This window comes from Vanessa atalanta, chromosome 18 (genome assembly GCF_905147765.1).
Source record: "Vanessa atalanta chromosome 18, ilVanAtal1.2, whole genome shotgun sequence".
Lineage (NCBI taxonomy): Eukaryota > Metazoa > Arthropoda > Insecta > Lepidoptera > Nymphalidae > Vanessa > Vanessa atalanta.
The window spans coordinates 8,460,426-8,471,590 of record NC_061888.1 but is presented as its reverse complement, the minus strand read 5'-3'; the positions used below and the strand labels follow the sequence as shown (position 1 = coordinate 8,471,590).

The 11,165-nt window shown below is 36.5% G+C and overlaps 1 protein-coding gene across 2 annotated transcripts in view; it reads right to left on the bottom strand.

Annotated features, from left to right (window-relative positions):
- Positions 1 to 1,377: 1,377 nt before the first annotated feature.
- Positions 1,378 to 11,165, bottom strand: part of LOC125070924 (neurogenic locus notch homolog protein 1) — a 59,702-nt gene continuing 49,914 nt past the window's right edge. The window contains exons 8-25 of one of the 2 annotated variants that reach the window (XM_047680941.1): positions 10,871 to 11,160; positions 10,093 to 10,289; positions 9,672 to 9,855; positions 9,128 to 9,332; positions 8,684 to 8,877; positions 8,050 to 8,218; positions 7,691 to 7,838; positions 7,263 to 7,469; positions 6,852 to 7,038; positions 6,419 to 6,595; positions 6,005 to 6,058; positions 5,497 to 5,625; positions 4,763 to 4,903; positions 3,943 to 4,221; positions 3,365 to 3,502; positions 3,035 to 3,249; positions 2,711 to 2,842; positions 1,378 to 2,525 (exon numbers count right to left, since the gene is read on the bottom strand). In XM_047680941.1, coding sequence (XP_047536897.1) covers positions 2,268 to 2,525; positions 2,711 to 2,842; positions 3,035 to 3,249; positions 3,365 to 3,502; positions 3,943 to 4,221; positions 4,763 to 4,903; positions 5,497 to 5,625; positions 6,005 to 6,058; positions 6,419 to 6,595; positions 6,852 to 7,038; positions 7,263 to 7,469; positions 7,691 to 7,838; positions 8,050 to 8,218; positions 8,684 to 8,877; positions 9,128 to 9,332; positions 9,672 to 9,855; positions 10,093 to 10,289; positions 10,871 to 11,160 — 3,304 coding nt within the window. In that variant the 3' untranslated portion in view covers positions 1,378 to 2,267. The remainder of the gene's footprint in view (positions 2,526 to 2,710; positions 2,843 to 3,034; positions 3,250 to 3,364; positions 3,503 to 3,942; positions 4,222 to 4,762; positions 4,904 to 5,496; positions 5,626 to 6,004; positions 6,059 to 6,418; positions 6,596 to 6,851; positions 7,039 to 7,262; positions 7,470 to 7,690; positions 7,839 to 8,049; positions 8,219 to 8,683; positions 8,878 to 9,127; positions 9,333 to 9,671; positions 9,856 to 10,092; positions 10,290 to 10,870; positions 11,161 to 11,165) is intronic. The other variant, XM_047680942.1, reaches the window with a different exon arrangement.

Here is an 11,165-nt window from a genome sequence, read left to right as displayed (position 1 = left end):
TCTATTTATTTATTTAAAGCGGTATATTTACAAAATACATTTTATTTTAAATTATACAAAAATAGACTTTGTAATATGTAAAAATTTTGTTGATTTGTTTCTCAAATTTAATCAATTAAATGTGTTTTTATCTCAATTATATCACAATAGCTAAGCTGATTTACATTAAATTGAAAACATTAAAGTTTTGCTTACAAGTAAAGTAAATATTATAATTTAAAAATGTAATGTTTATGGTTACATTTTTCATTCTATTATAATGATAATAATATTTGAGACTAAATGTGATTCTAGATCATCAGTAGCTGTAGCTGTAGAAATTTATTACGGTGGTTGTAAATAGCAGTTTCTACATCCATCCTTATCAACCGGCTAATTCCGAATGAAAGACCTAATGACTATACATCGGTCACCGTCGTGTAAATAGTAAAGTTTTCTCATCATGATCCAATACCCTACTACATCAAACCAACGTCAACTTAATATGCTATCCCAGTGTGCGAAACGTAATAAAGAAATCTTAATTTGAACTAGGTAACTGAAATAGTAAAATGAAAAGAAAAATAGGTCTTTATATTTATTTGACATAGTAATAATACATAAATTCATCTATAAACCTAAATATTAACTTATGATTAAAATAAAATAATACAGTTAGACAGATAATAAAATAAAATACAGAATGAAAACCTTTTCGGTGATACTTTAATTATAGTATGTATGTAGTTATTTACAATAAAGTAATTATGTTTTTTAATTGATAATATGGAAGAAAAACCTGAATATAAAAAAGACTAGATTAGTTCTACGTCGAATCACGATCTATTAGGTAGTTGAAAATTGTCTTTACATAATTTTTACGTTTTTTAGAGCGAGACTCGACAAAAGACACTAAAGGTGCGTATAGGCGTTCGTCGTTTAGTTCGACGCACGCCACTTCGCTTTCTTAGTAGTACTTATATGCTAAAAATACTTACTAAATGGGTATTATAAAATTAATAGTGTAAAAAAATAAATGGTTTATTGATAGACATTTGTTACAGTTGAAGGACATGAAGTTGAAATTGAATAATGTGTTTTTTACGATTTACGAGTATTATTGTTAGTGTAAACTTGTCTATTATTGTGCGCCCAAATTGTTTAAAGTTATTACTTTGAATCTACTCATAAATTAATTGAAACATTTTATTAAAATTTTTAAGGCCAAGTTGTTTTCTATGTAAGTATATTTTTATTATCTATTATAATTTAATAAAATAGAATGGTTAGGTGTTTAACATCACAAGTTTCTAGCCAATTGGACCCAATAATTATTATATTAAAACAAATGTTGTTAAACATTTCAAGAGCGTGTATCCGATCGCTGCTATACGCAAGTGCATCAAAACGGTCCGTCGTACCAACATAATTATTACTTTAGTTAAGTAACACGAGTTTCAGCACTAATGTTTAAAAAACAGTCTAAACTAATGACAGAACAGCTGACGCTTACACTACAGCTTTGAGTTTTAATCTCACATTTAGGAAAGCGGTAGAGTCAGTGTTTATTTTTCCATATTCCACATGTCTGTAATTATTTCATTAGCTTACTTTAATTCAAGTATAATATAAGTCTTTTTTAAGTTCTACTATTAAAAATAATATAACGCACTTAGATTAGACTTGAAATTGGTCACTTGTGTTTGACTGTTTTTTTATAGATATGATTTTTTATACACATTATACAAATTTTATAATTTTGAGACACATTATACAATTTTTTTTTGTGATAGTAAAAACAGCATTCTGCTTTAATTTTATTAAGAGTTTTCAGGTTGAAAAAGTATTTAAAAGTGCCGTGCAAGAAGTTTATACACATGCGTGTTATTAAATAAAATGTATTTTACACGCCCGAGGTTTGTGTTGTAAATTTAATTATATATCTACAAGTACAAAGTTCCAGAACAATATTTTATCAATTAAATTTAAGGCATTATATTATAATTATAATCTGTATAGAATATTTTTTTCGTCTTTGGACATTCTCGATTAACATTGTTGACATCACATTCGTAAGTCTTTTCAGTTGCGTTTAATCGAGAACTAAAAATCCATGAACATTAAATACATCACAAACTAATTTACAGAAATATTATCACTGAATATTAAATTCATAATGAGACACACATTGTATCTTTTATTTTAAAATTTAACTGACTTATTAATACAATTTATTTCATTATGATTGTGATACCGAATGAACGTTATTCGAAATTTAAAAGTCTACCCTACACTCTCGAATGATCTTCGTTAGAGGGTGGGACTGGAGCGGGGGGAGCGTGAAGCACCCGTGCAAGTTCCGCCTTCTCATCAGCAGAGAGGACGTATACAGGGGGTGCAGCGGGTAGAAACCTTTCGGCTTTGTGAGGTTCTCTCTGTAATCTAGCCCTGTACAGCATGACAAGAACGCAGAGTACGCTGATGATGAAGGCTGATGTCGCTGCTAGGACAATTAAAGCTGTATGATATGATGTTGCGGCGGAAACCTAAAATTAAAAATATAATTTAATGATGAAGGTACAACGAATCGATGGAACAACGGTCATAGTCTCCTATCGACAGGACAAGTAGTTTTCGCGAGCACAAAAAAAAAATGCACACAATACGAAAAAATATTTGGTAATTATTTTTATCTGTAGATAAAGAGAAATATTTAAAGGAATAAACTTACCGTGGACTCGCTTAATATCTCTCTTTGCATGGCCGGTGATGGTGTCACTAGTCTGTACTCGCTACGGATGACGTCAGCGCCCAAAACACCTTCTGATGCCTTGTCGGCTCCGGACATCTTCTCCTTTTTAACCTGTCCAATGTCCAGATTTGTATTATACATTTATCTCTGAGCATACGTGTAGTACATATTCAGAAAGCAAGGTAAAAACTATAAAATAAAAATGTGATGGGATCATTTGTACTGAAATCTAAACACTGTTTTCTCTATTATTCTTGGCGAACGCGAGGGGTAGTTTTAATTTATAGCTGTAATTCGAAATACCTGTAACTCAAGATGGTACACCAAGTCGGCAGCTCTAGGTCCTGAGAGCAAAGCGCGTAATTTTACAACCCCTCTGTCCTTGGTGACAGATACCGGCACTTGGGCTCCCAGAGCCGATAATCTAGACATGAGTAGAGCTTGTGCCTTGTTTGCTATTTCTTCTTCAGCGCCTATTATTTCCAACTCCAAAAGTGCAGACTCGATTTGAGTGACCTCTGTTTCAAACGATATTAATAGATTAATTTATAAAAAAATAAATAAATAAAATTCGATGAAAAATCAAATAAACAACCACAGGGGGTTAGTCGAAGTTTAGCCTCTCTTACTCACCACAGGGATCATTCTGTAGAGCAGCTGCACCAGGTCTCGCCTGACCCGCAGCGTCTACGCACCAACAGCGAGCTCGTCCGCACTGACGTGGTGAGAAGGAACCATCTGGGAGACATCTAGGTCGCCAGCCCTCAGCACCTTGGATAGCAAATAATATTGAATTTACATGTCTGCTGCTACTTTTATGCTATAACTGAAATAAATTCAATAAACATTGGGCTGTAATCGAAGTCAACTAAATAATATTTTGAATTCGCACTAAGCCAAAGTATAAAATTGATTTGTCCTTATTGCATTGACCCCAAGATATGTTATATGAAAAATAAATATAGGCATATTTACTTACACACTACACTTTTACTTACACACAATTTGTAATGAATTTCCCATTTAATAATTTGAATTTTGGCTGTATACATTTCCCTTTTTTCTTATCAGCATAGATACAGCCGTATACAGCCAAAATTCAAATTATTAAATGAGAAATTCATTACAAATTAGTATTTTTAGTTGATTATACCTATGATCCTTTCTTAGATAAAAACCAATATATGAAAAATAAAGAACTAGTAACATACCATTGTCAATTTCTTCTTGCATCAATTGGCATTTAGTTTTGAAGTTAACTCTTTCCGTCACTACTTCGACAGGGATCATCTTCCTCCTCGTGGTCTCCGCTGGCTTCGGCTCGATAACTTCTGATAGTAAGGAACTATCTTCATTGGATGATACTTCAGCGGACAAAGGTCCACTATCTGCACGGTGCTCTCGTTCAAGTTCGATACTGTCGAAATCTTCCTCTTCTTCGAAATCGTCTACTCTATATGCTGTCATCTGCCGAATTAACTCTTCTAGAACTGAAACATACAAACAACAAAAAATATGGACTTAAATATTTTTTCATAAAATAGCTCTTGCTCTTGCCCTTGGTGGTAGGGCTTTGTGCTTGGTGGTAGGGCTTTGTGCTTGGTGGTAGGGCTTTGTGCAAGCCCGTCTGGGTAGGTACCACCCACTCATCAGATATTGTACTGCCAAATAACAGTACACTGTATTGTCGTGTTCCGGTTAGAAGGGTGAGTGAGCCAGTGTAATCACAGGCACAAGGGACATAACATCTTAGTTCCCAAGGTTGGTGGCGCATAGGTGATGTAAGGAATGGTTAATATTTCTTACAGCGCCTTTGTCTATGGGCGGTGGTGACCACTTACCATCAGGTGGCCCATATGCTCGTCCGGCAAACAATGCCACAAAAAAAAAAGCTTAGTACATTAAGTTACTGAAAAAGGATATCAATAAGACTTTATATTGACTAAATAAGTTGTAAATCTTTTCTTTTTATTATTATATTTATAGGTATGTATTATTTCTAAGTAATTTATTTTAAAGTTTAATTCTTACCTTCATCAGCTCTCGCTTTTTCATCAAGCGGGTCTCGTCGTACCCACTTACGAGCTTGTCTGAAGTTGCAGGTTGGTTTTGCTCCACGTACCAGTGAGCCCTTTTGTGGTTCTCCTCGGGCACTCACACACCAACACACATCTAATAGCGTACAAAGTGAAGGATTTATAAACACCTTTAAATGTAACAAATTAAAAATTGTAATTTATTTGAAAAATATAAGAGTTAGTTACGTGTTATTTACTGCTTATGAAAAAAAATCTAGTACCGGTATACTTTTAGTATTATCTTCGGGACTAGGATAATTAAGAATAATTTACTCTGATGTAATTTGTCCTTACCAAGCAGCAAACAGATAATAGTCTGGAAATGTCCCAATGATAGGCTATGAATGCCTTCTCTCCTTTCAGGGAAAGGATTAATTAAAAATTAAAGCCATTATACTGCTCCAAACCGGGCTGATAAATATGTAGGTGGCAGATTTTCATTCGTCTATATATGTTTAAAAATGTGAAAATTAGTGGTGTTTAACTGGGTTTGAACTCGCTGAATCTTCAATTAAGTTTCACGTGCCCTAAGCATGGTCCATCTCGTCTCACATGTGTTATTTAATTGCAATAAATTTTACATCACTTGCCGCTGATTCAATTTTAAAATATCTAATATATTTTAGTATATATTGTTTTTTAATACTTATAAATAAACAGTTTAAGTTAAAATAGATTGAAGCTTACCGATATGTGCCATGCACTGCACGGACTCCCAAGCGCCGCTTGCGTCGCACTTTGGCACGAAAGTCCCTTTACCGTACTTCTGTACCGCCGCTTCGTTCTTCTCGCGCAATCGCTCACATGGACTCAAAACTGGAAACGATATTAAGATATATAAATTAGCACCCAAAAGTTGCGGAAGTGAGATTATAATTTATTTATGATGATGATAACAATACATTATGAAATGATCTAAAAACATGACACAAAATGAGCTAAAATAAACAATCGTGCGGTTACCACTAGTGCAAAATATAACGTGCTATTGAAATTATGAAAATGTGACAAAAAGCTTCAAAATAATATAATTATGATCTACTGTTTTTGCCTGATTATGATATCGTTTTAGCCTTTTACAATTTATGAAACAAACACCGAATCCGTACAAATGGATTAGCCACATGGTGCACCCAGTACTACTCTCCTATTGTTACCAAACGTTTTAAGCGCTTATAAAATATCATTAACGTGCCTTCAGAATTTTTCACTTTTTGTTCTGGCTTCTTCAATATCACCGTTTTGTTTACTGTTAAACATATATTATTTTATTATTAAGAATAATATATTCCATGAAATAGGTTTAAGTCGGAGCTTATTCAAGCCATGTAAAGATTTAATCCAATTTATTTCTCTGGCTCAATTGTTTCTTGCACCAGACACACGTTTTTTACGCCGTTTATTTAATGGCAATGCCAAATATTGAATATTTATATTCTTCATTACAAAGCAGAGTTTGTTGATGAGCTCAATATCGATAAAAGTACCTTAGATGATATATTACAAGTCTTTATAAATAAAGACCATGCTTTTGAAATAATTACATACTCTAAAGATTTTCTTTGAAGAACTATACATAAGGTATATACTGAAATACAGTAGTTCTTACCGGGGCATACGGAGTTACATTCGTCTTTGGTGCGGAAGTTGTTATGATTTCCGGAACAGCCGTAGTAGCGGAACCGTTCGCAACGGTTACGTTCGTTGTTGAAGTGCCAACGCGTCGTGTTTAGGCCTTCGCTGTTCGCACACTCGCCTTCGTCTTTGCTTTCGGAGCACACTGTTCCTATGATAAGATGTGATCATACTTGTCAACAAGTAGCTTAAACAGTACATTAAATATTGAGATATTGTCGTTTGTTCCAATCAATATAGCTGAGTTGGTACGTATGTTAAAAAGTCTTGACAATTGTTCTATTCCAACGATGATTTTTAGTGAAACCAGTGAATAAAAATATTGTGATGAAACCTTGGGTCGATTGAATGTGAGCGATATCAGTTTCAATTCTAGGTAAGTTATTAACAAAAACGTCACAACTTACGTGGCTTGGGACAGCACAGTGACGGTCTAGAGTCGTGTGGTGCGAAGCGACACGCGTGTGTGGAGGGACAGGCAGCAGCGTTTGGACCACAGAGGAGGGCTCCAGAGCCATCTGGTGCTTGGAGAGGTTCTCCTTCAGGGCATTGAGGAGATGGCGAACAACGAGCTAGAGGAGGACATGATTCACCCTGAAATGAAATATTAAATGTGCTTAATTTATTTTATTCAAGTTCCAAATCAGTAATGGAACAGTATCGAAATAGACCCTATATTTCGTACAAAATTATCATAACAGAAAATAATATTGTGAACTTTTAAATAATAATTTAAATAATTTAATTTTTACTACAATTTTTTTTTTATTTATAAGATAACAAAAAAATCAAGATGATAGCTACTAAAAGTTACTAACCTCGCAATCCAATGGAACAAGTTCACAAGTCTCATCCTCCCTACATTTTGCTTCAGCACATGGGTCTCTGCAGGCACAAGTGGGGCAGCCGCTATGATCCAGTTCCGGTCCATGAGTACAGATTTCTTCCTCATCACAACCCGGATCTGGACATTGGTTGGGTCTGACGCAAGATGGTGTGGAGTTTGTTGATCGCGTTCCTGGAATCTATTGAATGGTTTGATTACGGAGATGCAACATTTATACCTTCGACGTTTTATTTTAATAGAGCGTAACAATTATGGTAAAGAATACCTTTATGAATCTAGAAAAAAGTTAAGATGAGTGGTCGTTTAAATGATATATGCGCCCTGTAGCATTATGAATACTTTTGCATGTTATCTTAAGCATCTTAAAATTGTTTACTTCTTTCGACTTTAATCACGTACCTCATTACCAGCTGCGTCCACACACCAGCACATGTTATTCGAACCACGACATTGAATACTTTCGTAAGTCCCATCTTCTTTACACTCCGGTACCCAAGTCCACGATGGAGGGTTGCCGTTCTCCGCTGCAGTGTGCAGAGCAAGGGCTCTGAAATGAAAAAAAAAAAAAATATTGCGACGATATAATTCATAGATCGATTATTTTTTAATCTATCCTTCTAATAAACATAACATGACACCGGTCATATCGAGTGCTGTGACACGAATCCAAAAAAGTTAATTTAAAATCCCCATTTAATTATTATATCTCTTTAAGTGAAGGAGGACAAATTGAATATAATACGATAAGCGCTGCGTACCGGCGCTGCTGGCAGGCGGTCTGGTGCACGGCGGCGGTGCAGGCGGTGCCGCAGCCGGTGGCGCAGCAGCGCTGCCCCGCGCCGCACTCCGCGTCCCCGCGACACGCCCACTCGCACGCGCCCGTCCACGGCACCAGGTACGGGCACTGCCCGCTCTTGCGTGGGAGGCCTGCGTGGTATAGGTACTCGTGACTCGTGACTCGTGACAACTAACTCGGTATTTTTTGTAGTAGTATCGATAGCCAATGCGTCTAAAATTGCAAATTTTGGCAATTCTTTATTACACGTTGTGTGGTATGGACAAGTATTATAAAATATGTATTGAAAGTTTTTTTTTATTTCGTATAGGTACATGAATAGATCGCACTCAATACCACTCGATGGTAGGTGGTCACCACTGCCCATATATCACTACTGTAAGAAATATTAATCATTATTTAAATCACCAATGCACCGCTAACATTGGGCACAATCCCTCAAACTTCAAAGCCGATCCAAAAATACTAAGTATTGTTGTAAGAGTCCTGCCTAGGTGGACTTTCGCAAAGCTTACCACTAAGTACAGTTTCATAATTTTCTTAATAGTGCATCACCAAATTAAGATTTATTTATAATACATAAGATAAACCCGTACAGGCAGGTACAGGCGGGCAGTAGTCGGCATCACAAGCGACGTCCACGAGCGCGCACGCGCGTCCCGTCGGACACGACACCCCGGCGCACGGGTCGCGACACTTGCACGTCGGACAACGCCCCGCTCCCAACTCGAAGCCGTAGTCGCAGCCCATGCGACACGTCAACTCCAGGCACGTCAGTTCTGTACGGAGTCTGAAAATAATTATATGTGTTATTTGCTTGTATTTTAATTAGTAAATATAATTTATATGCTGAAACAAATAAATTTAGAAATTAAAAAATTTAATACCTGCAAACATTTTTGCAGTGTAACTAAATATTAATGATAATCTTTCTAATCACCTTTATTTTTTTAATATAAGACAAATTCAGATCTATTTATGACGTCACTTTTAAAGAAATAATTTATTCAGGTTATAGAATTCGCTTATAGAATATTTACTTGTCACAGTCCACGGATGATGCGTTTCTCGTACTGGTATCAGGTATCTCCGTACCGAAGGAATCGACACACCAACATCGTCCGTCAGCACATTGCTGGGTCGTGAAAGAACCGTCGGGTTGGCAGGTGGGCGCTGGAAGAGCTAACTTCATACCATCTACAGTGCCTTCCATTTTCTCATCGAAATCACGAAGGTATTCACACACTGTTGGGGAACCGTAAACTTTAATAACATGCTACTTACTCTAAATTAATTATAAACGAATCATTACATCAATATATCATCAATCTACTGCTGATTAAAAGTATGATTTTTATACCGCTAAGGAGTTAGAAAAGCTTATTAGTTTATAATATTTAAATCCATCCGTATTCTGACGGTATTTATTTGTATCAAAATGGATTACATTAAAATATATATTAACTGCGAAGGACAAATTAATGTCAGAATATGGATTTCAAAACGTACCGATAAGAAACACATTAGTTATTTTATCTATTGACTAAAATAATGTCGTATAATTAGCGGTTACTATTCACTTACTTGTGGGGGTATCATCGACTCTATCCGTTTGTAGACGCATCTTTGCAGCATCCGCACACACGGGTCCGCAACTCGCGGTAGAACAGCAGACAAGACCCTCTTCACACACACCGTCAGTACAACTGATCGTATTGTTCATGGTGCATATCGCTTCTGCTTCAGGACCGCACGAGTCGAAATTGATCTGTGGTAATAAATACAATATTAATACGACAGCAAAACTATTTAGCGTTTCAAAACGAAACAAATCTCTTTTTTCTTTTAGTAAAACAACAATGATATGTGTGCTCTTAATTCTGTCTAACGGTTTTTAGGTACAATTCTACAGCAATATCAAAGATATGGTATTTACTCTTAAAGAAGATTTTAGTTTCGGTCAGTATTTAATCGAGATTGCGACATTTGGAATAAGGAGACTCGCCTCCAAGAGCTCGGCGTCGGTGTTGTTGTCGGCGCCGGGGTCGGGGCAGCACACGGCGGCGCCGGAGCGGCGCGCGCGCGCACACACGTGCGCCGCCGGGCAGTCGCGAGCGTCGCCGCACGACACCACGGACCCGTCCTCGTCGCTGGCCGGCACGCCTAATTCACATGGGTTGTCGTATGAGATTTTCGGTCGACCTGTGAGAGAAATTATGTAGATAATTTTAGCGATCTTGCTCATTCATATAAATTGATTGTGTTTTTTCTATTTTTCGCACATTTTGCCAGACATGCATTAGTCGTCATCGCCAGCTACCGGAGGCTCCGAGTGCTATTCGATGTATAATATATTATAACTTAGATATCAATTTCAAATTAGTATTATGCGTGTTAAGATTAGATGCAAAAATAAGTTATAGTATTGAAAACAAACTAACGACTTTCACAACGCTATGGGGTCACGTATACCGTTGAACGACTGAGAGTTATTTTAATGTGTCCATTCGGATGAATCCCGAACCGGGTTTCATTTAGAAATGGAACATTACGAAATATAAATAGCATATAGCAAATTTATATATCCTTAGTTAAAAGTCGAATAAAATTCTCTTTAATTTAAAATTGGTCTTATTTTCAAATTAAAAGTAACCTATATATACCTGATTCTGATCTGATTAAAACCTATTTTGATTGTAATAACCGCATTAAGGAAATCACATAGCCTTCATAACGAGCATTTTATTTTTACCTAAAAAGTAAATCGTACGAGTTATACTTACATACGGGATATCCAGTACATAGTTCTCCTGAACAATCCGAATCTCGTACTCTTACACACTCTTCCCCATCAGCGCAAGGATATCCAGCACAGGGATCGTCACATTCACATGTAGGGCACCCATCACTACCAGTCTTGTACCCATACTCGCAAACACCAGCACAAAGGGCTCTAGCACAGGAACTTAAACTTCTAGCACCAGATCTAGCAGGACGAGGTGTCGGAGAGCATTGGACTGAGGCTGAGGGACCCATTGAACCGCGGAGTTTATTTCCATCAGTGTCAACACACCTAGA